The 26004-nt window shown below is 51.1% G+C and overlaps 2 protein-coding genes and 1 non-coding gene across 3 annotated transcripts; 2 read left to right on the top strand and 1 right to left on the bottom strand.

The window, feature by feature from the left end:
* Positions 1 to 1040: 1040 nt before the first annotated feature.
* On the top strand, positions 1041 to 1112 carry TRNAT-UGU (transfer RNA threonine (anticodon UGU)). The gene has a single exon. It is a non-coding gene; the product is annotated as a tRNA-Thr (tRNA).
* A 1579-nt stretch (positions 1113 to 2691) lies between these two features.
* LOC100279759 (uncharacterized) lies at positions 2692 to 22757 on the top strand. Its single transcript, NM_001352970.1, has 20 exons — positions 2692 to 2833; positions 2910 to 3001; positions 4000 to 4173; positions 4266 to 4339; positions 4714 to 4794; positions 5471 to 5531; positions 5610 to 5659; positions 6365 to 6419; positions 6609 to 6686; positions 6771 to 6824; positions 8091 to 8144; positions 8230 to 8290; positions 8500 to 8551; positions 9008 to 9074; positions 9498 to 9557; positions 9654 to 9716; positions 9817 to 9879; positions 22080 to 22144; positions 22227 to 22295; positions 22380 to 22757. Exons 1-20 carry the CDS (start codon positions 2821 to 2823, stop codon positions 22423 to 22425), a joined length of 1332 nt encoding a protein of 443 aa, NP_001339899.1. The 5' UTR covers positions 2692 to 2820; the 3' UTR covers positions 22426 to 22757.
* Positions 22758 to 22881: 124 nt separating this feature from the next.
* LOC103630688 (peptidoglycan-binding LysM domain-containing protein) lies at positions 22882 to 25375 on the bottom strand. Its single transcript, NM_001352969.1, has 4 exons — positions 25147 to 25375; positions 24857 to 24987; positions 23615 to 23772; positions 22882 to 23534 (listed from the first exon to the last, which is right to left on the bottom strand). The coding sequence occupies exons 1-4, from the start codon at positions 25309 to 25311 to the stop codon at positions 23149 to 23151; spliced, it is 840 nt and encodes a 279-aa protein (NP_001339898.1). The 5' UTR covers positions 25312 to 25375; the 3' UTR covers positions 22882 to 23148.
* Positions 25376 to 26004: the final 629 nt, after the last annotated feature.

Here is a 26004-nt window from a genome sequence, read left to right as displayed (position 1 = left end):
GTAACTTTATTGTCGATGCATATCAGTTAGCGGTTCATGTTACTTTTCTTTATTCTTTAGAGGATGATTTTAAGTAAATCATTTTTTTATTCTTCTTCTGTGGTCCAGCTGTATGAAAAGAATATTCTTCTTAGTGTCTGTTTACAAAGGTATGTTGCTCTATGTATTTCCCAATTCAGCTCAAGTTTAAATCTGACCTCATATCCATACAGATGGATTTAGATAAAAGTTTTTTAACATCTTTTTTGAAACTCGGATATCTAAATGCTAACAAAAATATAGAATAATAATTAATATTTTTTTATATCAATGTATTGTATCATATTCATTTTGTAGCAACAAGATATTGTTCCCCGTGAGGGTTCTTATCACCATTGCGCTCACATCGTCTGGACTCTGAGCCGTTGGAGGTGGCTCGTCAATTTATGTTTCGCCGCAACGTACAAACATATACCTATATTATATATATATATATATATATATATATATATATATATATATATATATATATATATATATATATATATATATATATAGACATATGTTATAGAAAATATGTTGCAAACAATATAGTAATAGTTACATTCAAGGACACGGAACGATGGCGAACATTGTAACACCGAAAACATTAGCCATGATGCAGTGAACCAGACAAGCAGAATTTTAGAACTGTAACCGTTCTAGATGGACATTTATCTGAACAAGTCAAAGGCACAACTGACAATACAGGCACAATACCTGACCTGGTGCCCACACACGTCTGCGCCGAGAACACAGGACACTAGCAGCTCACGGCGTGGCCACGTGGCAGGACAAACATACACGAAACACTAATCTTTTTTTTTTATCAACGCGTTAGGAATGCGAGACAAGAGAACTCACCACCAAACAAAGAGGACTAGCATGATGAATTTAGCGACCTCCGATCCTCAGCTTGATTGATGATTGTTTGAGCAACGATCGGCGGCGAACAGTTGATGACTAACGTTTCTATCTTTACTATCATTTAAATATATTATGGTCTGACACAGATCAAAACAGCCCCTATAGCTCAGTGGTAGAGCGTCAGTCTTGTAAACTGAAGGTCCGTAGTTCGATCCTGCGTGGGGGCACTTTTTACCTTTTTTTTTCTCGATTTCAAGACAATATAATAGTATTTAAGAACACCATAGTATTTTAAACCAAAAGATATTTGAGAGCACAACTAAAAACTTTGTATTTTAAACCAAAACTCTTTATATTTTGTTAAATGATGTTTATCATATATCATATATGTCTGATTTTTATGGTTACGAGTGAACATGTGACCTATACATATATTAGATATGGGTATGATGTTAAATCCATACCTACAAGTGAATGTGAATCTATACTATCTATTAAGTCAATAGTGTAGACCACGACACTACCATGACTTCACCTTCCCCAGACCCCATCGGTAGATATGCGGCCCGTCGCAGCCTCTATTGGTCATTTCGGTCTCGAGGCCCAAGCATGAAGGCCTTGCATCGGAGGCCCAAGCCCAACACAATTAGCTTCAGTTCGGTACACCTAGTGGCTCGACAGTCCGACAACAATTAGCAACAACGACATGCACGTAGAAGCAGCAGTTGAGTTTAAGCGCAGAAACAACCTTAACCCCAGCAGTGTGTAGTTGACGGCAAGTCTTCCAAGCAGCGCAATGGCTTTTTATTGCCTCTCACTTACATGTATATACACACTCACGCCAAAACGCAGCCAACTCACCCCTATCGTACACAAGCAGACCATGACTCCCACCTCTCCCAGGCCCACGCACGCTCGCCAACACCCGCGTCGCCTCCCGCACCCTCCGCACGACACGCCCCAGCCAACCCCCGCTTCACGTTTTTGCGCGGATTGGCTCTCGCAACAAACTGCCTCCGCTAGCAAACCATGACCTTCGCGCGAGTCGCCAGTCTACACACCATCCGCAACCTCCATGCCATGTCAGTTGTTGTGTCCCACCCGCCCACTCCACAACAGACTCCCGCGCCGCTTCTCACGTCGTGGTACTCCACCCGTAAGAAGGAGGGCGCCCGCCTAGATAAGGTTGCATCGGCTTCTCCCGTAGCCGCCACTGTTGAATGGCGATTGATTCCAATAATTGGTGGGAGCTTTCCTCACTAACCTAACCGACCAACAACTCACGATAGAGTGTCATCCCGCCAGACACTCGTCCACAAGCTTGACGGCGTCTAGATGAAGCTGACCCTGAGGTTCCACCTCGCTGCCACCCCCGCAACGTTGACATCGGCCTCAGGTCCGGATTTGGACCCGCAGCAGTAGCAGCAGCCACCGCCGTTCCCGACCACGAGGCACCATCACAAGCGATGGCGTCGCAGACCGACGGTAAGTCTCCCCGTGACGCCAGATGAGGTTGACGCCGATGTTCCACCTTACCGTCCAAGTGATGTTTGTTGTTTCGTATATATGTTTTATACTATTTTTTCACTCCCGTGGCAACGCACGGATACGAACCTAGTGATTATATATTTTTTTTTGTCGTGTTATGTATATGAGATGGTAATACTCGGTTACCCATTATCATCTCTAATCGAAGATAACTTTTTTTTAAGCGGAAAAAAGGAGAAACGCTTCTTTGTGGTGTTGCAGATCTCCGGCTGACAGGCGGGCCGCACCATAGAGGGGTAAGGTGCATGGCCCGACCCCAGACCCCCTCTCGCTTCGCCCCTCCTCATCCTCTCTCCTCTCTCCCCCGCCCCGTTCGTCTCCGGCGAGCTAGGGTTTGCCCCCCCGCCTTGCCACCCCACGGTTCCCGCCATCCTTGGATCTCCAGCCATGTACGGCGGAGGTAAGATCTCTCACCCTCCCCCAGTCCCACGCATGCTCCCGCTAAACCCTAAACCCCTGGAGATCTCCCTGTGCAGACGAGGTTTCGGCAATCGTCATAGATGTGGGCTCTTACAGCTGCAAGGCGGGCTACGCAGGCGACGACACCCCCAAGGCCGTCTTCCCATCGGTGAGGCAAATGCTTTTCTGCTGCTTCGGAACTCTCGCCCCGTTCCCCGGGTGTGGGTGTGTTGGGGGGCGCAGTCGCGCAGACACTTCTGCAGTGTCCCTAAGCTGAGGCAAAATGCGTTTCCGGGATGCACTGGCGAGTTGGCACTTTACTTTTGATTGCCTGAATCATTTTAGGCTGCCCACTCTAAAAAAATGGTTGCTGCCATCAAATCTAGGTTCAAACACGAGAGACTACCACTTCGCTTGGGTTGATACAGGTGTATCCTCAGTTTTCTTTCGATTCTAGGTGGGTTCAGCTCAGTCTGTGAATCTCATGAGTCAGACATTAGCGTGCACATAGATTCTTCTGATTAATGTATGCATACTTCATTCCCGAGTGACAAAGTTAGTTAGTGATTCAGCTTTATGTTTGCTGCAAGCCATGTGGTCTAGCCCAAACGGTGACTAGTTGTCAGTAGTAGGCTATCAGCTCTTTGTCGGGTATTGTGCAGATATCTTCAGTCAAGTCATACGATGAATCCTAATATCTGCATGTGCTGGGAGCTTCTTGTTACTCTTTTTTTTTGTCGGCTTGCCTCCTATTGATTCTATAGGCTAAATTCAGAACCTATGAAAATGAGTGATAGTCTAAAGGACATCTTCTGTACCAGTACTTAAATAGGAAATTATTCTTGTCTTATCTTAGTTTCGACCATGTCCACATTGTGAGGCTATCCCTTGTAGCTAATGGACCTAATTAGTTAGTACTGCATTCTGGGAGTAGGTTGTTAGCTTTACTATGTTGAGAAGAATGGGAAGACAGTGTATATGTAGAAATCACAAATGTTAAGGATTTACCATGTTGTACAATAAATTATGTTTTTACCAGCGTCGATAAAGAAGGTTTTGGAGTTGAGTATTTAATGTCTAATTCAGCACATCTGTCATGGTTTATCAATTCAATTGTGTTGTGATCTACATATAACAAATCCTTACCGTGCTTTTCAACATGTTTAGGTTGTTGGTTCAATTGAACAAACTGAAGACACAGATGACCCCAAGCCAGAGAAGGAAGCTGACTCTGCATCAGATTCTAAGAACGGTGCCAAGCCCATGGATGTGGACAAAGCCAAGACAAAACGCAGACTTTATGTAGGCCAAGAGTTAGAGTTCAGGAGGGATCACATGGAGGTTAGTATCTCCACATACTCAATATTAACTTTTGATGCCATTATTTTGTTAAATATGTTTTATTGATGATCTTTCACCTACTACCCATGCAGGTGATTTCATCTATGAAAGATGGAACGGTAACTGACTGGGATATTGTTGATAATATATGGAATCATGCTTTCAGGTGAATTTTGTTATCTATTTGATGTGTTTCTGAGAAGTTTCTGCTCTTTAGATTGTGATGAATTGGCTACTGGGGTCGTATTCCAGGGTATTATTTGAATCTGAACATTGTTAATGCTTTACTCTTGCTACTTTCTATCGACCTGGCTCGGTGTGCTGGTTGTGTATGTTGATCATGAAATATCCTGCTACGTTTGCTACTCAGATACAATTTGTTATTTTCTGGCTTGATTCAATTGCTGGGGATGATATTATTTCTCTGTAAGCCAATGTTAGTTAAATTAGGATCTTCAATTTCTGGTGTGGTTCTGTAATATGTATAACGTACTTATTTCTTTGCCTTTTAATGTCCACCTGACTTGTTCCACATTTCAGACGGAGGTTGTTGATCAATCCTGAAGAGCATCCTATGCTCATTGCTGAACCATCTACAAACACTGCACAGCAAAGAGAGAAGTATGTGGATGCTTTGTATTTAATATGTCCGTGTTACCAAAACTGTGAGCAGTACTACTGGGTTCCTATTTGTTGACAGTCAGGACTGACAGTTTTATTAACCAGGACCTGATTTTCTATCTGTTATTATGGATTTGACTGCAAATATTACTATTGTTTTGTTATGCCTTTTTATATTTATATATTTTGTATATGCAAATTGTTCCTTCTTGTGCTGTCTCGTTTTTGGGTTTTATCTCTACTCCACCCAGTGTTTTTAAGGCGTCGCCTAGGTGTCCAGGCGCTCGGATGATTCTAGGCGCCTTGCCCGCCTAGGCGTTAAGGTGGTGGTCATGTTTACTTGCTTGCCTTACCACCTTAAGAACACTGACCCACCCCAAATTGCTTGGGACTCTAAGGCTGCTGTTGGTGTTTTTTGGGAATAGTCCTGTTGGCATATCTGTCATTCGCTTACTCTACTAGTTGTAATGTCATGCTATATCAAGGCAGGACGGTTTTAACAACCTAATTTTCTCCTGGATATGATTTATACTAATGGATTTGTGGAATATGGATTTATTATAATGTATCCAAAATTATGTTTGTAATGAATTGCTATGCCTATACAATCTTTCCTTATGACCCCAGAAAGGCTTAATATATTCATGTCTGACTGTTGTTTTGCATGTTTTCATAGAGCAGCGGAACTTATGTTTGAGAACTACAAAGTGCCAGCGCTGTTTCTAGCCAAAAATGCAGTATGCCTCTGTCTGTCTGTCATGATCGATTCCTGTTGCAATTATTTTATTATTTTTGATTTTTGATTGTGCTATCAGGTGCTCACATCTTTTGCGTCTGGACGAGCTACATCTTTGGTGGTTGACAGGTGATCATTTTCTTCGCTTCATTCCACTAAGAAGATACTTTTTTCTCTTATGAAACAATAGTCCGCTTTGCCCATGTTAGATTGGTGAATGCATCTTTTTATGCTGCCTGCTTCCATTGGTTCCTCCTCTTTATTCAATATAGAATATACAAACTATATTTTTGCTTCATTAGTCAGACACAGTTGCATAGGTACTATTAGTCCATCATTCACTCCATGGGAATAAAATGATTTGAGAAACTGAAAGTTGATGCTCTTGCCCTTGTTTTGTGACAAGATTCTATACCGTTCTATGCCCTTACCATGATTGTCATATTGGTTTAACGTGCTAGAGCATGATTGAGTTAATCTGTGCTTTTGAGCTTTTAGGTGTAGCCATCTCTGTTATTTTATAATTTTGGACTGTCTCAATTTTTAACTCTGCCATGTGTTTTTGGGATCACTTCTCGCCTTAGCAGCCATTTAGCCCATTTAAACGGTACACGTAGGCCAGCCATGCTTGTTAACCAGCAGTCTAGCCTGTTTAGCCATCTAAATAAGGTGGCCAACTATTTGACGTTTTTGGTTGACAATTGTTTGGGACTCTGTTGGTGTAACAAATAACAATATTATCACTGGTTCAGTTTGTTTTATTCCCGATGGCTTTTGGGACCTCTTCATGAGAAACATAGCTGGAATATGATAATATGGCTAGTTTTGGTGCAGTGGTGGTGGGTCTACTGTGGTTTCTGCTGTACACGATGGTTTTGTTTTACAGAAGGTATGCTTTACTTTTCATGTGACAAGCTGATAACTATCTGTAAGAACAAAATGTATGATGCAATACTTTATGTGTCTAGTTATTATTTCTTTTGCTTTTTTTCAGTCATTTGAAAAATGTGAAAAACTAATTCACCGTCAATCTTAAATTCTTTTCTGATACATACACAAACACAATTTGTGATTGCAGTCTGTGTCGACTTCTCCAGTTGGCGGTGAATTTTTAACTGACTGTATGATGAAAAGCTTGGAGAGCAAGGGCATCGTCGTAAGCTTCTCCCTTGCAACCTTTCCTGTCATTTTATAGAAAATAGTTTTCCTGCCCGTTCACTCATTTTTGTTCAATGTCCAGATTAGGCCCAGATATTCATTTAAGAAGAAGGAAATCAGTCCTGGAGAATATAAGGTGCTATTTCTTTGTAAAATATGTTTGATATTTAAATCTTTTGTCTGATTTCTTCCAAGCCAAGGGAAAACTCACCATATAACTGAATTGTACCCCTTTCAAAATGGCACACCCAGTGTAGGAGGCTCTCACGTGAGTGGGTTGTGGGGAAGGGATAAACCGAGGCAAGCCTTCTCCCCGCAAAAGCGGAGAGGCTGCTTTGTTCCTGTGACCTGGTGACTCATTGAGATATTTCTCACCACTGCACCAGGCCTGCTTTTCTGAATTGTACCCTTTTATTGATACATAATATTGCTTTGTCACATGTAAGCTGATCTGCTAACATGCTTGAAATACTTCAGAAAGACTTCAGGGGCTTGCACTTTGTTTTTTTTCTGGTGTGTGTTATATGGCACTGCTGGGCTTGTATTGTATTTTGTTCTTAATATAATGACAGGTCGGTCTCCTGCTGGTTCGAGAAAAAAAGGGAAAATTTATGAACTTGTTTTCATAACTAGAGATACAAGTAATGCAAAAATGAGAGAGCCAGAAGCAAACAAAGTTTTTTATTTTTTCGACTTCATTAGCAGCTCAATTTAGGTATTATTCAAATTATATGGTTCAGAAAAATCAGCCTTGAATTCATTCACTCGGGAACTTGTTTCGTACCTGGTAACCAGTAACTACTATGTCAGCAAATCCAAGTAAAAGCGTTACTTTGAAGTCTGGGTAGACCCTTTTTTCTTCTCTGGGATATCGCTTAAATTGTGCTGTAGTTTTTTTTTGCATTTGGGGGCAATTACAAATTCTGCGGTGATTTTCTTACTGCTCGTTGCATTCTGAGGGTCTTAATCTGTTAATATATTATTTGTGATTATTTTTTCCCACCATGGACGAACCAAATTTCATTACTCGAGCAACGAAATTACATTAGTTTGTAAAACCAAAAGAAAAACACATCAAATGTAAAGAAAATCCTAGCTGGAATGAACACAGGTTCACCCAGCTGGTGCAAAACAACCAACATATTCAACAAGTGTTTTAACCAGTTTACAAACGCCACCAGCCAAACAGAAACGTCCAATCTACTATTTATTACAGGACCAGTTCTATGCTAATGTATTATGTCTTGTTCATTTGGCTGCTGTATTTGCTTATCGTTGCCCCTGTACTACAAAAATGTTTGCACTATACCTCTTTGCAACACTCAGTGCTATCCTGTAATGCTTTTGGGATTACAGCCAAACATGTACTTTTAATGTGAGTTAATGTTTGTCCTTGTTTCAGATTGTAGATCTTGATCTTCCAAACACAACTGAGAGTTACAGGTTGTACTGCATGGTATGCTCGTTTACAAAGCTTTAGTTTTTGCTGTACGCTGTTGAAACTTTTTTTATGGTTTCAATGATGATCTGTTGTATTACAGAGAGCTATTGCTAGTGACGTCAAGGAGTCTGTTTGCAGAGTTCCAGACACTGCTTTTGATGGTATACTTTTGTTGTAACTGTAATATTTGTGTAGCAATTATCTTGTGTTGTTTCTATTATAAATTCAATATTACTTTGACTTCTTTTGTGTGTACCTTGAATGCAACATAAACTATATTTGCTTCATTGGCTTACGGTTTTTAAATCTTTTTCTTTACATTTCATGTTATTTTATAGCATTTAATTTCCCAGCTCTATTTTTCATGCAGAAGTGGCATATGCAAATGTTCCTACAACTTCATATGAGCTTCCTGATGGACAGTAAGTTGGACTTTAACTATGAGTACCTATTTTTTGTTATTTAATCCATCCCTGTCAAGAATATCTGTCACTTCATCTTGTACGCTTATTCATCACACCTAAACTATTGGTGCATCTGTGCACGCATCTCTGTCTGGCATAAAAATGGATCATGAGGAACTCAACTTGATAATTTTGATAAAAAACTAGTTTATCATGCTACAAAATAAATTTATCTCAACATCTGATGTATTGGGGTACGAGACTGAGGATCAATATGACAAGTTCTGTTTACTGGTATTTGTTAGCCTTATCTGTCATAATACATGGAACATTTGCAAATTGGTAGGCTGATCTGACATTTGCAAATTTATATCAAGCATGTTGCAATTGGTAGATCATCTCATAATCTTCTGTTCCTTTTTTCTTTGGCATGTTCTGTTTATGGGATTCTTAACTTACCTGATATTTGTGCAGAACTATTGAAGTTGGTGCTGATAGATTCAAGGTTCCTGATATTCTATTTAATCCATCTCTATCCCAGGTGAGTAGCGTGGAAAAGGGTCTGTAGTACTTATTGGTTTGAATGATTTGTAGGTTGTAATCACCTAACTTGTTCTGGTGCTGTTTTTTTACTACACCGTTTTTTGTATTGGATCATGTTATTGTGCGAAAAAGCCTTATGGCTTGTTTGGTTGCGTCTGGATCGAAGGGGATTGGAGGGGGATTAAATCCATCCCTAGTCAAAATTGAATTGAAGGGGATTTAATCCCCCTTAATACCCTTCGATCCAGATGCAGCCGAACAAGGCCTTAGTGGGTTTCTTTGTTGTTTAGTGCATGTTAGCAGTGGTTTAGAGAATTTGGTGGATGCTAGCAGTGGTTTAGATAATTGTTTGAACTCAGCAGACCTGCTTTATCTCACCTTATATCTTGGCCTTCATTCACACAAATTTTATGACCAACAGACTATTCCTGGGATTGATGGATTTGCAGATTCAATACCAGTCCGTGGCCTTCAACGAATGGTGAGTTGAACGAAGCCTATACTTTGTTCTGCATTGCAGGCAGCATGTTAGTTCTTCATATATAGCTAAATTTGCTGATTCTTTGTTTCTGTCCAGGTCATTGATAGCGTAAATAAGTGCGACGTTGACATACGAAAAGAGCTATTCAGTAACATCTTGGTAAATACATGAATTCCAGCATGTGCAAGTGGCGTTAGTCTCTTGTACAGAATCCTTTTGCTATGTTATTGTAACATCTGCAAACTTTTATTTTGTGTAGCTCTCTGGTGGGTCATCATCAATTCTGCAGTTAAAGGAGCGCCTGGAGAAAGAAGTATTGGAGGTACAATTTTTTTTAGCTCTTTAACCACTAGTACGTACTTGTAATATCTAGGTATGTATTGAACTGAAACTAGCCCTGTTTGTTTCGGCTTCTGGCAGTTTCTGGCCACCAAAAGCTGCTGCGGACTGCCAAACGCTCAGCTTTTCAGCCAGCTTCTATAAAATTCGTTGGGCCAAAAACCATTCAAAATCAACATAAACACATAATCGGTTGAGTCGTTGTAATAGTAGGAATCCATCACTTTCTAGATCCTGAGCCCTATGAACAACTTTATTTTCCTACACATGTAATCGTAATGATACTCAGATTCTCCCCACAGTCAGATTGTTATGTATGGCCAAGCCTATGTTAGGCGCAATAGGGCCAAGGCTGCCCAGGTGGGGCCCAAGGCCCAATAGCTAATAGATAAGCTCTATCTAGTTAGTTATACTTATCCAAAGATAGTAGATAAAGATCAGCTCTATCCAGATAGTTATACTTATCCAAAGTTAGTAGATAGACTTGAGATAGCTCTATATATAGATCTGTAAACTCTGGAATAAAGACAAGCAGAATTCCAATCTATTCTGGCTTCCCAGAGGGAGCCAAAGTCTCCTGTGATCTTCTCCCCGCGCACAACCCAGCCAGGATCACGACGGCGCCCCAGCGCCGCCACCCTGGTCCCACCAAATCCCCTCCCTACAATCTGCGCAATCTGCCCAGTAGAATTCGTAGCTCTACCAATCTGGTATCAGAGCACTCGACGATCATGAGTTCCTCCAAGTCGCCGTCACCGGGACAGCAGCCGCCGCCGGCCTCAAGCCCACCCGCAGCGCCGGTCGTCTCCCTGGCCGCGGTCCCTGCGTCGTCGGAGGCCATGGCGCTCGGCCCTCCCGGCGCGGCCATCAACCAGCAGGCCGCTCCCGCGCTCACACCGGCCCAGATCGCGGCGTCCTTGGCGGATCTCAGCCACGCCGTGCGCGATATGCAGATCACCATGAACGCCATGCTGACAGGCCACCTCCCCTTCCCCAATCCACAAGCCGCCAATCCACCCCAGCCGCCGCACCCGTCCCTGACAGCGCAGCCACCGCCAGCCGCACTGCCCCCACCCACGCAGCCACCTGCGCCACTCCCTCCACTCGCCCGGCAACCAATTTCTTACTAGTACGGCATGCCGATCGACCCCGGGCCTTCATCCACCGCATCACCGACCACAGCCCCCATCCATATGATCCGCTTCCCACCATCCCCATCCCCCATCCCATCTTGGGCGCAGGGCGCGCCTACGGTTTCACCACCAGTGTACTCTGAGGCACTCCCGCGACCGGCGCTCACGACTTCCTTACCCAGCAGCACCGTCGGTGGGCCTCCCGGGATGCTGTTAGGAGGCGGCGACGGCCCCCTGTTCCCAGGTCGGGGGCCCTTGCGCCCCCACGTACCCGCAGCGACAACAGCGTGGTCACCGTACCACGGGCTACCTCAGGACGACGACGTGGAGACCACAGCCTACGGGGGCGCTGAGGCGCGCGCGCCTCCACGCTACTACAAACTGGATTTTGCCACATACGATGGCTCCGAGGATCCGCTGAACTGGCTAAATCATTGCGAGCAGTTCTTCCAGGGGCAGCGCACGCCAGCCTCGGATCGCACGTGGCTGGCCTCGTACCATCTTAAGGGGCCAGCACAGACGTGGTACTATGCCCTGGAACAGGACGAGGGCATGCCGTCTTGGGATCGCTTCGCCGAGTTGTGTCGCCTTCGCTTCGGTCCAGCAGTGCGCGGTTCTCGCCTTGCGGAACTGGGACGCCTCCCCTTCCTGTCCACGGTCTAGGAGTACTCGGACCGCTTCCAGGCGTTGCTGTGTCGAGCTCGGGACGTCTCCCCCATGCAGAAGACGGAGCTATTCGTGGGCGGCCTTCCCGAGTACTTGCGGGTGGACGTTGAGCTGCGCGACCCGCAGGATCTACAAACTGCCATGTACCTGGCACGGGCGTTCGAATGGCGCGCGGCGGCCTGGCCCCCATTCCAGCAGCGCGGGTCGCGACCACCGCAACGGGCGCAGGGCTCGGGTCGCGTGACACCAGCACCGCCCGGGGCTCTACCGACCGGTACGACGACACCAGGCGATAGTACGACTCCGACACGCCCGTTTCGCCGATTGTCCCCGGGCGAGCAGCAGGAGCGGCGCCGGCAGGGGCTCTGCTTCAACTGCGATGAACCCTACGTTCGGGGACACGTCTGCCAGCGGCTGTTCTACTTGGAGGTCGACGACTTCCTCGACGAGGCGTCCGGTGAGGGTGGGGTCGACCCCCTTGAGGAGTCGGCCGCCCCAGACGTCACGGGAGCCAACGCGTTGGTGGTCTCGTTACACGCGCTGGCGGGCATCCGGACGGACAAGACGCTGCTGCTACCAGTCACCATCAACGGCGAGCGACTACTCGCGCTCATGGACACAGGGTCAACCCACAGCTTCCTCAACGCTGACACAATGAGCCGCCTCGGGTTAGCCATGGCGGGTGGCGAGCACCTTCGAGTCACGGTGGCCAACGGTGACCGCCTACCCTGCGCCGGCATCGCCCGCGACGTCCCCATCATCATCAACGACGAGTCCTTCTCCATCACGTGCGTTGGGATGCGCCTGGGCTGCTTTGACTTCATCCTCGGCGTGGACTTCCTGGAGACGCTGGGCACCATCCAGTGGAACTTCCGAGCACTGACCCTGTCGTTCCAGCGCCAGGGCCGGCGCATCCACTGGCAAGGTGTGCGGGCCACGCAACAGCCTGCCCCGCAGCAGCTGGCTGTGGCAGTCGTCGACACTGCCCAACAGCCCCTCATGGACGTCCTTCTGCAGCAACATGGCGCCATCTTCGACGAGCCCACGGGACTGCCCCCGGCCCGCCCCTACGACCATCGCATCCACCTGCTGCCCGGTACAACTCTGGTGGCCGTACGACCGTACCGGTACGCACAGCTGCAGAAGGACGAGCTGGAGCGACAGTGTGAGGCCATGCTCACACAAGGCATCATACGACCCAGCACGTCGCCGTTCTCCGCTCCGGTGCTCTTGGTTCGCAAGGCGGACCGCTCGTGGCGTTTCTGCATCGACTACCGCGCCCTCAACGCCAAGACGTCCAAGGACAAGTTCCCGATCCCGGTGGTGGACGAGCTCCTCGACGAGCTCCATGGAGCCCGTTTCTTCTCCAAGCTGGACCTACGCTCTGGCTACCACCAGGTGCGGATGCACACCGATGACATCGCCAAGACGGCGTTCCGCACCCATCATGGCCACTATGAGTTCCTGGTCATGCCGTTCGGCCTCTCGAACGCGCCTGCTACGTTCCAGGCCCTGATGAACGACGTACTCCGCCCATATCTTCGGAAGTTTGTGCTTGTCTTCTTCGACGATATCCTGATCTACAATGCATCATGGGCGGAGCACCTCCAGCATGTGGGCATCGTCCTCAAGACATTGCAGGCAAACCACCTCCACCTGAAGCGCTCCAAGTGTTCCTTCGGCGCCACATCAGTGGCCTATCTGGGCCATGTCATCTCCGAGGGCGGGGTCGCCATGGATGCCGACAAGGTCACGGCAGTGGCCTCCTGGCCGCCCCCGCGGTCTGCACGAGGCCTCCGGGGCTTCTTGGGACTAGCAGGGTACTACCGGAAGTTCATCAAAGACTTCGGCCTCATCGCAGCCCTGCTGACACGTCTCTTGCGACGAGACGCGTTTGCCTGGGACGATGACGCGACAACAGCCTTCCACGCCCTAAAGCACGCCCTAACGACGGGTCCAGTGCTCCAGATGCCAGACTTCGCCAAGCTCTTCGTCGTCGACTGTGACGCGTCAGGTGCAGGGTTCGGTGCTGTCCTTCATCAGGGCGCGGGACCTCTCGCCTACTTCAGCAAGCCATTTGCAGCCCGCCACCTTAAGTTGGCGGCCTACGAGAGGGAGCTCATCGGCCTCGTGCAGGCCGTCCGTCACTGGCGCCCGTACTTGTGGGGGCGCCACTTTTCTGTTCGGACTGACCACTACAGTCTCAAATTCTTGCTGGATCAGCGCTTGTCCACAGTTCCTCAGCATCAGTGGACCAGCAAGTTGTTCGGTTTCGATTTCTCGGTGGAATACAGGCCGGGGCGCCTGAACACCGTGGCCGACGCCCTGTCCCGCCGCGACTCGGAGGCTGCCGTGGAGGACACGGCTATGGCAGCACTGGCCATCTCGGGTCCAACATTCTCCCTGCTGGACGACATCAGGCGGGCGCTGGCAGCTGCACCTGATGGGCAGCACCTCCTCCAGCAGCTGCGGGACGGCGTATTGGCTGCGCCATGGCGCCTCGTCGACGGGCTGCTCCTGCACGGCACACGCATCTTCGTGCCGAACTACGACGACCTGCGCCACCAGGTGCTGACACTGGCGCACTCGGCAGGTCATGAGGGCATCCAGAAAACCCTCCATCGATTACGGGCAGACTTCTACATGCCACATGATCGCGCGCTCGTCCAGGACTGGGTGCGCACCTGCACCACGTGCCAGCAAAACAAGACACTGGCGCAGCAGCCGGGCGGCCTCCTGCAACCCCTTGAGGTGCCGTCCCAGGTGTGGGCCGACATCTCCATGGACTTCATCGAGGGGCTGCCCAAGGTGGCAGGCAAGTCCGTCATCCTCACGGTGGTGGATCGCTTCTCCAAATACGCCCACTTCATCGCCCTCGGCCACCCCTACACCGCGTCGTCCGTAGCACGGGCATTCTTCGACGGCATCGTACGACTGCACGGGTTCCCGTTGTCTATTGTCAGTGACCGGGACCCCGTCTTCACCGGGCACGTGTGGCGCGACCTCTTCAGGATGGCAGGGGTGACACTAAAGATGAGCACCGCCTTCCACCCACAGACGGATGGACAATCGGAGGTGGTCAACAAAATTATTGCGATGTATCTTCGGTGTGTCACCGGCGATCGACCGCGGGCATGGGTGGATTGGCTGTCCTGGGCGGAGTATTGCTATAATACCTCCTACCACACAGCATTGCGTGCCACTCCCTTCGAGGTGGTCTATGGCAGATCCCCACCGTCCATGCTACCTTACACGCCAGGGACGGCACATACTGAGGCCGCAGACGACATGCTACGCTCCAGAGATGAGATGCTGGCCGAGGTGCGCCAGCGCCTTTTGCAGGCCCAGCAGCTCGCCAAGAAGTATTACGATGCCGGGCATCGGGAGGTCCAGTTCCAGGTGGGCGACTGGGTGTGGCTACGCCTGCTACACCGCACCTTTCAGTCCCTCCATCCGCGCGCGAAGGGAAAGCTGGGACCTCGCTACGCAGGCCCTTTCCGTGTCCAGGAAAGGATTGGGTCGGTAGCCTACCGCCTGCAGTTGCCAGATGGTGCTCGCATCCATGATGTCTTCCACGTCAGCCTGCTGAAGCCGCATCGTGGGGATCCTCCTGCAACTCCGGGGACGCTTGACCCAGTGATGGATGGTCGGCTGCTTCCTGTGCCGGTCAAGGTGCTTCGCGCTCAACTTAGGCGGGGCGTGTGGCAGGTTCTCGTACAGTGGCGTGGACTGGCTGAAGATGACGCCACATGGGAAAAGCTTGAAGAGTTCCGTGCTGCTTACCCCAACTTACAGCTCGAGGACGAGCTGTTTGAGAAGGCGGGGAGAGATGTTATGTATGGCCAAGCCTATGTTAGGCGCAATAGGGCCAAGGCTGCCCAGGTGGGGCCCAAGGCCCAATAGCTAATAGATAAGCTCTATCTAGTTAGTTATACTTATCCAAAGATAGTAGATAAAGATCAGCTCTATCCAGATAGTTATACTTATCCAAAGTTAGTAGATAGACTTGAGATAGCTCTATATATAGATCTGTAAACTCTGGAATAAAGACAAGCAGAATTCCAATCTATTCTGGCTTCCCAGAGGGAGCCAGAGTCTCCTGTGATCTTCTCCCTGCGCACAACCCAGCCAGGATCACGACGGCGCCCCAGCGCCGCCACCCTGGTCCCACCAAATCCCCTCCCTACAATCTGCGCAATCTGCCCGGTAGAATCCGTAGCTCTACCATGATGGAATAAGTCATGTGGTCAGCAGCAGTTGCAGTTTTGACTGCTGCAGGACAGCAGTAGCAGCAGTCTTTTGACTGCGCAGCAGCAGCAACCTTTTGACTGCTGCAGGACAGCAGCAGTTACAGCAGGACAGCATGCAGCTGCAGTTTTTTGACTGCGCAGGACAGCAGTAGCAGCACAGCAGTTTTGACTGCACTTTAGTATCTAAAGGACAGCACCTGTGTGCTGCAGCGTGTAGTGTAGTGTGTAGTGCAGTGTAGTGCAGCCCCTAGGGCTATAAATATGTGTCCCCAACCCCTCTAAGGGTATGGCATTGTGTAGTGTTTGAAGAAATAAACAGAAAATTGCCCCAACTCATAGTGTCATCCTCTGATGAGAGTTAGAGTCCCTCTACTTACAATTGGTATCAGAGCCAAACTATCCTGCAGCCTAAACATCTCGTGCTCATCTCCTTCCCGTGCCTCTCCCCACACTCAGTCGGTAGCAAGAGCTCCAACTGTTCCTTCCTCCCCTGCTCAGACGAGCAGCCTTTCGTCTGAGACAGCCTCTTCCACACGCAGCGACCCCTCACTAGCCCACCATGTCCCTACGCTCGGCCACTTCGAGTGCGCGGCGCCAGCAGGAGGCCGAGGTCGCCGCGGCACAAGAACGCGAGCGAGCAGCAGCAGCGGCTGCAGCGACAGCGGCGAGGGCAGCACGGTTGGCGGCGGCGGAACTGGCAGCGGCGAGAGCGGAAGTAGAAGCAGCGGAGGCGGCGGATGCTGCACGTGCGGCGGCAACAGAGCTCGAGGTTCTGCGCGGCAGTAGAGCTGGCAGCTCTGCTTCTGTCGACGACAACACCGACGACGAGCTCAGGCTGGCGAGGGAAGCAGCGCGAGAGCAGGCGGCACAGTGGGCAGCCGCGCATCCCCATGGGGGCGCGCGTGGCGGCAGCCCGGATAGGCGCCGACACGCTGACGGCGCTCCAGGCGGGGGCGCACGCGGCGGCAGCCCAGACGGGCGTAGACGCGCCGGCGGTGCTCCCGGCGGCGGCGACCGAGTCGACGGAGATCGCGGCCTCTACAGGCGGCGCGGTTCTCCCTCCCCGGATCGGTACCATGGTCGCCGCATGGCCCAGGCCATTGTCAGGGACATCGGTCCCGGCGGTGGGTGGCCTACCCTCACCAAGACCAACTACGTCGAGTGGGCCGCGGTGATGAGGGTACGGCTCCAGGTTCGCCACATGTGGGAAGCAGTTCGTTACGACGACGTCGACTACCACGAGGATCGGCGGGCGCTGGATGCCCTCATTGCTGCAGTCCCGCCCGAGATGCAGTTTTCGCTTTCCCAGAAGCGGACTGCCAAGGAGGCCTGGGACGCCATCGCTGCGACCCGCATCGGCAGCGATCGTGCCCGCAAGACCACACTGCAGGCACTTCGCAAGGAGTGGGAGAACCTGGCCTTCAAGCCAGGTGAGGATGTTGATGACTTTGCTCTCCGCCTCAACACTCTGTTGCAGAAGATGGTGCAGTTCGGCGATGACACCTACGATGAGGAGAGAGCTGTTGAGAAGCTCTTCCGTTGCATCCCCGAGAAGTACAGGCAGATTGCTCGCTCGATCGAGTCTCTGCTAGACCTCTCCACGATGACGATCGAAGAGGCGATTGGTCGCCTCAAGGTGGTCGACGACGACGAACCACATGCTCTCTCTGGGCCTATCACTATCGGCGGGAAGCTACATCTCACTCGGGAGCAGTGGGAGGCCTGCCAGGGTGACAAGAAGAAGGGGGAGTCCTCCTCCTCGACACGAGGCCGCAAACGCGGCAAGCCGCGCAAGCCGCGTGGAGGCGCCCAGGCCGGGGCGCGAGGACATGCTGAGGGTGGTGCACGTGGAGGTGCCCAAGGCGGCGCCGTCGGCAACAAGAAGCCGGCACGAGACGACGGCTGCCACAACTGCGGCAAGCTTGGCCATTGGGCCAGGGATTGTCGGCAGCCACGACGTGGCCAGGCCAACGTCGCACAGGCGGAGGCGGAGGAGGAGGCCCTGCTCCTGGCACATGCAAGCATCGAGCCATCTCCAGCGGCACCGGCCGCAGCGGCACTCCTCCACCTTGATGAGTCGAAAGCACGCGCTTTCCTCGGCGACGGCTCCAACAAGGACATGATCGAAGGATGGTGCCTCGACACCGGCGCCACTCATCACATGACCGGCCGACGGGAGTTCTTCACCGAGCTTGACTCTAGCGTCCGAGGCTCCGTCAAGTTTGGGGACGCCTCCGGCGTAGAGATCAAGGGCGCCGGCTCAGTCGTCTTCACCGCCGCGTCTGGTGAGCACAGGCTGCTCACCGGAGTCTACTACATCCCCGCGTTGAGGAACTCTATCATCAGCTTGGGACAGCTGGATGAGAACGGTTCGCGCGTGGAGGTTGAGCACGGAGTCATGAGGATCTGGGATCCCTCTCGTCGCCTTCTTGCCAAGGTACGCAGGAGTGCAAATCGGCTTTACATCCTCAATGTGAAGGTGGCACAACCTTGCTGCCTTGCTGCTCGTCGAGACGACGGGGCATGGCAGTGGCACGAGCGCTTCGGGCACCTTAACTTCGAGGCCCTGAAGCGGCTCAGTGCCAAGGAGATGGTACGAGGCCTGCCGTGCCTTGACCATGTGGAGCAATTCTGCGATGTCTGCGTGTTGACAAAGCAGAGACGACTCCCCTTTCCCCAGCAGTCGAGCTTCCGAGCCAAGGAGAGGCTCGAGCTCGTGCATGGGGACTTGTGTGGCCCGGTGACACCAGCCACACCAGGAGGACGACGCTACTTCTTGCTGCTCGTCGACGATCTCTCCCGCTACATGTGGGTGATGATCCTTGGCAGCAAGGGAGAGGCTGCGAACGCCATCAGGCGTGTGCAGGTCGCTGCGGAGGCGGAGTGCGGCCGCAAGCTGCGCGTGCTGCGCACCGACAACGGCGGCGAATTCACGGCGGCTGAGTTCGCGTCGTACTGCGCGGATGAGGGCGTTCAACGCCACTACTCCGCGCCGTACAGCCCGCAGCAGAACGGCGTCGTCGAGCGGCGCAACCAGACGGTTGTGGGGATGGCTCGGGCTCTCCTCAAGCAGAGAGGAATGCCAGCTGTCTTCTGGGGAGAGGCGGTGGTGACAGCGGTTTACATCCTCAACCGCTCGCCCACCAAGGCTCTCAACGGGATGACACCGTACGAGGCTTGGCATGGGCGCAAGCCGGCGGTCTCTCACCTACGGGTCTTCGGCTGCCTCGCGTTCACCAAGGAGCTTGGCCACATCAGCAAGCTCGACGATAGGAGCACCCCGGGGGTGTTCATTGGCTACGCGGAGGGCTCGAAGGCCTACCGCATCCTTGACCCAAGAACACAGCGTGTGCGCACGGCGCGCGACGTAGTGTTCGACGAAGGGCGAGGATGGGCGTGGGACAAGGCGGTGGACGACGGCACGACTCCGACGTACGACTTCACCATCGAGTACGTCCACTTTGAGGGAGCTGGGGGAGTAGGCAACTCTTCTCCGAGCAGGTCTACCCCAGCCCCCAAGTCTCCACCGACTCCAGCGCCACACTCTCCAGCTCCTGCTACAACGAGCTCTTCACCACCACGCACTCCAGCCACGACTCCGGCTACAGCGAGCTCTTCGCCACCACGTACTCCAGCACCGGCGGTACCCTCTCCGGGAACGTCCTCTCCGACACCAGCTCGTGTCGAGCACGACCCAGTGGAGCTCGTGACCCCTCTGTCCCGCGACGAGGAGCGCGTCGACGCGTGCTACGACGGCGAGCCGTTGCGGTATCGAAGGGTGGAGGGCCTTCTCATCGACCCATCGGTGCCAGGCCCTGCATCTCGCATTCTGGCAGGAGAGTTGCATCTTGCATGCGACGATGGTGAGCCTCGGTCTTTCGCGGAGGCCGAGAAACATGCGGCTTGGCGTGCCGCGATGCAGTCGGAGATGGACGCGGTTGAGACGAACCGCACTTGGGAGCTCGCTGATCTCCCTCATGGTCATCGCGCGATCACCCTTAAGTGGGTGTTCAAACTGAAGAGGGATGAAGCCGGCGCCATCGTCAAGCATAAGGCTCGCTTGGTGGCACGCGGTTTCTTGCAGCAGGAGGGGATCGACTTCGACGATGCCTTCGCCCCTGTAGCACGGATGGAATCCGTGCGACTCCTCGCGTTGGCAGCCCTGAAGGGCTGGCATGTTCATCACATGGATGTCAAGTCGGCGTTTCTTAACGGCGACTTAAAGGAGGAGGTCTACGTACACCAGCCGCCAGGTTTTGCGATCCCTGGCAAGGAGGGCAAGGTGTTGCGTCTGCGCAAGGCTCTCTACGGCTTGCGACAGGCACCAAGGGCGTGGAATGCCAAGCTGGATTCCACGCTCAAGAGGATGGGCTTCATGCCAAGCCCGCACGAGGCGGCCATCTATCGGCGGGGCAATGGAGGAAGTGCCCTGCTGGTGGGTGTCTACGTCGACGACTTGGTGATCACCGGCGCCAAGGATGCAGAGGTGGCAGCGTTCAAGGAAGAGATGAAGGCCACCTTCCAAATGAGTGACCTGGGGCATCTCTCCTTCTATCTGGGGATTGAGGTGCACCAGGGAGACTCCGGGATCACACTTCGCCAGACCGCCTACGCCAAGCGCATTGTTGAGCTGGCTGGGCTCACCGACTGCAACCCAGCCCTCACTCCGATGGAGGAGAGGCTGAAGCTGAGTCGCGACAGCACGACGGAGGAGGTGGATGCTACACAGTACCGGCGTCTTGTGGGGAGCCTTCGCTACCTCGTCCACACACGGCCTGACTTGGCATACTCCGTCGGCTACGTTAGTCGGTTTCTGCAGCGACCGACGACGGAGCATGAGCAGGCTGTGAAGAGGATCATCCGCTATGTTGCGGGGACTCTCGACCACGGTCTCTACTACCCGAGGTGCCCTGGGGAGGCACACCTTGTCGGGTACAGCGATAGCGACCACGCCGGCGACATCGACACCAGCAAGAGCACAAGCGGGATCCTCTTCTTCCTCGGCAAGTGCCCCATCAGCTGGCAGTCAGTCAAGCAGCAGGTGGTGGCCATGTCCAGCTGCGAGGCCGAGTACATAGCGGCGTCCACTGCTTCGACTCAGGCGCTCTGGCTGGCTCGCCTGCTCGGTGATCTCCTCGGGAGAGACACTGGAGCGGTGGAACTCAGGGTGGACAGCCAGTCCGCTCTGGCATTGGCCAAGAACCCCGTGTTCCATGAACGGAGCAAGCACATCCGGCTGAGATATCACTTCATCCGAGACTGCTTGGCAGAAGGGAGCGTCAAGGCGCGTTACATCAACACCAAGGATCAGCTTGCAGACCTGCTCACCAAGCCCCTTGGGAAGATCAAGTTTGTTGAGCTTTGCTCCAGGTCCGGGATGGCCCAACTTTCCCACAAGACGACGCACAAGACTTAGGGGGAGAATGATGGAATAAGTCATGTGGTCAGCAGCAGTTGCAGTTTTGACTGCTGCAGGACAGCAGTAGCAGCAGTCTTTTGACTGCGCAGCAGCAGCAACCTTTTGACTGCTGCAGGACAGCAGCAGTTACAGCAGGACAGCATGCAGCTGCAGTTTTTTGACTGCGCAGGACAGCAGTAGCAGCACAGCAGTTTTGACTGCACTTTAGTATCTAAAGGACAGCACCTGTGTGCTGCAGCGTGTAGTGTAGTGTGTAGTGCAGTGTAGTGCAGCCCCTAGGGCTATAAATATGTGTCCCCAACCCCTCTAAGGGTATGACATTGTGTAGTGTTTGAAGAAATAAACAGAAAATTGCCCCAACTCATAGTGTCATCCTCTGATGAGAGTTAGAGTCCCTCTACTTACATACCACAGATTCTTCCCACAGCCAGATTTTCAGAAAAGCTGGTCAGAAAAAAGCTGAACCAAACAGGCCATAAAAGGTGCTTTAAAATTCTCATTTCAATATAATTTAATAATTCCCACTATGAAACTATTACAAATGAAATGGTGGGAGTATTTTAGATTGTTTTGTACATATTTTCCGTATTTTGCGACCTTAGTTGATATTGATAACTATGAAACAATTCTCTTTGTTCATGTTGGTTAGAAATGGTGAAGTCGCTCTTTACTCATTTTTAATGCTAGCTATTATTACCACATTGAATTATTACAGGAGTCTCCTCAAGCTGCTCGTGTCAAGGTTATGGCAAGCGGAAACTCAGTAGAGAGACGTTTCAGGTCAGACTAGAATATTTATTTATTAGGTTATTGCTGGCACTTACAAATGACATGGCTGAATTGTTGGAGAATTGACATGCAGTGTTTGGATTGGAGGGAGCATTCTAGCATCTCTTGGGTCGTTCCAGCAGATGTGGTTCTCCAAAGCAGAGTAAGCTCGATATTTGATAGGCCCTCTGTTTTTTCTATACTTGCCCTGGACACCTGATGAGGCGTGCCATGTGTCTCGCGCCAGGTATGAAGAGCATGGGGTTTCCTATATTCAGAGAAAGTGCCCTTGAAGCAGGGGAAGGAATATGTACAACCAATATTATGCTTTACGAGCCTTATTGTTGCCAAAGGGTTCCTTGTGTACAACAGCCTGGTGCCTTGCCATGTTGGCCAATGAATACTCGAGACTCTTTTCAAGTGACGTTTGTTGTCTTCATGGCTAGTTAATTTTAGGTGATGTAAGGTGAACGTAAGAACTAGGTCAACTAAAATATTTATCATTGACAGTATGCTGAATCTGTCTCCCCTTCTGTAGAATGAGACGGGACCCCATCTTGTTCTGTACCGGGGCTAATTCTTTGCCAGCACACAAAGAGCCAAGACGATTGTTGTAACTCGGGTTATTTAAATCCCAGCTGCAGAGCAAATACACAACTTTAAACGTGTAGCGAGCAGGCAGAACAACGATGCCGCAATCATTCTGTCCGTAATGTCTGCAACCACGATTGCTAGTGCGGAGGGATGAACAAGCTATTTCTTTATTAGGTCATGGGAATGCTGCCAGGCGTTTGCCTTCATTCCTAGATGTGTACGTACAAAAATGAAAAGAATACACCCCCAGGCTCATCTCCCAGCTCCCAATCTGCTGCTGCTGCTGCTTTGGCACAATAGATTCAGCACAGTATGTATGTGCAAGTAATGTGTCACTGTATCCGTCACGCCATTTCAGCACAGTGTGTCCAACCGTTCGAGGCCTTTTTTTTTGTTGGCTGTAAAGAGACGAAACGAAGCTGCTAATCTCTGGCCGCCTTGTTTCTCCAAGCAACGATCGAGTTGGGGATGTTGTCGAGGAGAGGCTTGGGGATGCTGTCCAGGAGAGGCTTGGAGATGCCGTCGAACAGCGCCAGGGTGAAGGCATAATCCGGTTTCAGGTTCCACTTGCTCTTCAGCCACGCCGAGGCGAGGCTGACGCTGTCCGAATCCTGGAACTCCGGAGCGCTCGACGATCTCTTCACCGCGCGCAACCCGTCCCCGTACGAGGGCACCCACGCAGCCAACAGATCCTGCTGGATGCCGTTCGTGTCTGCCCGACCGCCAGACTTTGGCCTCAGGGCCAGCCCTTGCCCGGCTCTCCTCGGCAACAAGGTGCTCGATAAGCTTCCGGCTTTCCTGTGATGGCCTGGAGGTGGGTCATCCAGGGGTGCCAAGTTCAGAAATCCAGTAGGCCAGGAATCATTCATAACCCAAGCAAATGGTTACCTTGAGCGCATTCATCGGTCAGGTTCAGGTCCCCCTTTGGAGCCGGCGTCAGGCCATGGCACCCCTGTAGTAGAAGGCTCATGGATGGCGAAACTGTGCTCCGTGGTGGTTTAAGTTTAAGGAGCGGGTCCAGGGAAGCAGCATTTTTAGTCCATTCTCTGAAACAAAACCATGTTGTGGAAGGGCGTACGTCACTCACGTGTGTTAGCGCCATCAAGAATCTTATGGTGGAGCATGCATTAAACAATAAAGGAATAAAAGGAAACAAATACACCCCCCCCTAATTATGCATTAAATACTTCATATTAGTTTTCCTATTTGACAATTTAGTGATAAAATGGAATAAAATGAAGAGGCTAAAAATAGTCCGTAGAAACCAAACACCATCTAATTATGCTGTCCTCGTACACCAAAACTCATCCAGGACCAAAAAAAGAGAGAGGAAAATACTTATGTACGGACTGTTCTCTAATGTTTCTGTCACAGTTCAAGGTTCTAGAGGTGTACTACTATCTGCCAAGAATAAAGTGTGTGCAGTGATGTAGAGAGTGCAGGCATGTGGAGGATCTGTTGCCAGGCAGGAGTGCATCATGTTTCCTCCTCATGCTTTCTCTTTGGATGCTGTGTATCATTTGAACACAGGTGGCATAGCGCCCTTTGCAAGTTCAGGAGGAAAGGAAAAAAAAACACACACACACACAGACACAGCCTAGCTGCCACTAGGCGTCAGGTCACCGTCAGTGCTCAACACACTCATATCAATCAAAGGGCAGTGCGTCTGTGAGTGTGAAGTGTGGAGGTGGATGGGGGGAAGTCGGTGGAACACTGCCTACCTCACCGGTGTGTGGCCAAACCTGCCAACCTCGAGGCTAGTGATTTTGACCTGTAAACATTATTGTGGAAATGGACCATTACTGCCACACGGACCAGATCATGTGCTCTACTTGTACACGCATCCAGGAAGTCAAACTGAGGCCAGAATCGGGCACAACTGTTGACAGAGTCGAGCGGGTTGAACGCATGGCAGTAATCACTTTATCAGATAAGAGAAGAAATAAACGGTTTTTTTATATAAAAAATGAATCAGGCAAAATGGCACTGTATTCGCCATTAAGGCGCGATTGATTCGTTCTTGGCATGTAAATGCAATGCAGTAAATAACAGATTGAGCGCGCGGTGTTGTGTTATGAATTATGATGGTCGTGCGTGCGTGGAAGCGAGAGAGATAGAGAGAGGATGAACCTGGCGGCGTGGCTTGGGGACGAGGAGGGAGGAGACGGCGCGTGCCTGCCGTGGAGCGGGACCCGCAGCGTCTTGTGCGCGAACATCTGCAGGTCGGTGGTGAGGCCGTTGGCGCGCTTCACGTCCGCCACCTGAATAGAGACACCGACGCGGCGGAGGAGATGAGTCAGGTGGGACGCCGGCCTCGTTGGGCAGGGCTAGGGCTAGGGCTAGGTCCGAGGGGAGGATCGGCGGACGAGAGAGGAAGAGTAGTAGGGCGGCGATGGGACGGGATGGCGTTCGTTACCGACCTCGACGCCGTACTTGATGGCTACGCCGGCGAGCGTGTCGAACCTGCAGACGCGGTGGTGGACGTAGCGGCCGCAGGGCGAGGACGACATGGGCGGCGGCGGCGACTGGTCGACGACATCCTCGTCGCCGTAGCGGGGGCGGACGAGGACCTGCTTGACGCCCATGGGTCGCGGCGCCTGCGGCCCCTGCCCCTGCTATTTTTTTTTGGCGGGCCGGAGCTCCTCTCCTCTCCTGTGGTGTGGTGTGGACTCTGGTCTGGTTCCGGCGGCGTCGGGCGGGGTGTGCCCGGACAAAAAAGCGGACGCGGAGGAGGTGGAGGTGGGCGGTGTCGAGTTGGGTGGCGACCGAGCCACGCGAACGCGCTGATCAGATCACGCGCGCACGGGACGCAAACAAGTGCATCCGCACGGTGACGGCCGTCACGGTGGCAACTGGCAAGCCAAGTCCCCTTTTGCTGATGCCCTGCCTGCGCACCCAACACACACACACACACACTCGCGGGCATACCCCCTTTCTTTTACATGCAAAAATAAATAAATAAAAGAACGTAGGGAACATGGGCTGCGTTTCATTGATTGGGTCGCCGCAACCGCGTGATCCTCGCCATCTCGTGTCGCGGGAAATTAGGGGTGAATCCATTCCAGCGTGTCCATCATGTCACACTTTCAGACAACATGCGTCGCGTCCTCTCTCTTAGGTAGTACTCCTTTCGTCACAAAAATATAATTCGCTTTATAGACTCAATAAACATTTATTAATTAAACTATAAAAATAGTTTAAATGTATATCTACATTCATTATTATTTAAATAAACACGGACGGAAAAAAATTGTTAGAAAAAAGCTATATTTTTGGGA

This window comes from Zea mays, chromosome 1 (assembly GCF_902167145.1).
Source record: "Zea mays cultivar B73 chromosome 1, Zm-B73-REFERENCE-NAM-5.0, whole genome shotgun sequence".
NCBI classification, from domain to species: domain Eukaryota; kingdom Viridiplantae; phylum Streptophyta; class Magnoliopsida; order Poales; family Poaceae; genus Zea; species Zea mays.
This window is presented reverse-complemented; position numbering and strand designations above follow the sequence as displayed.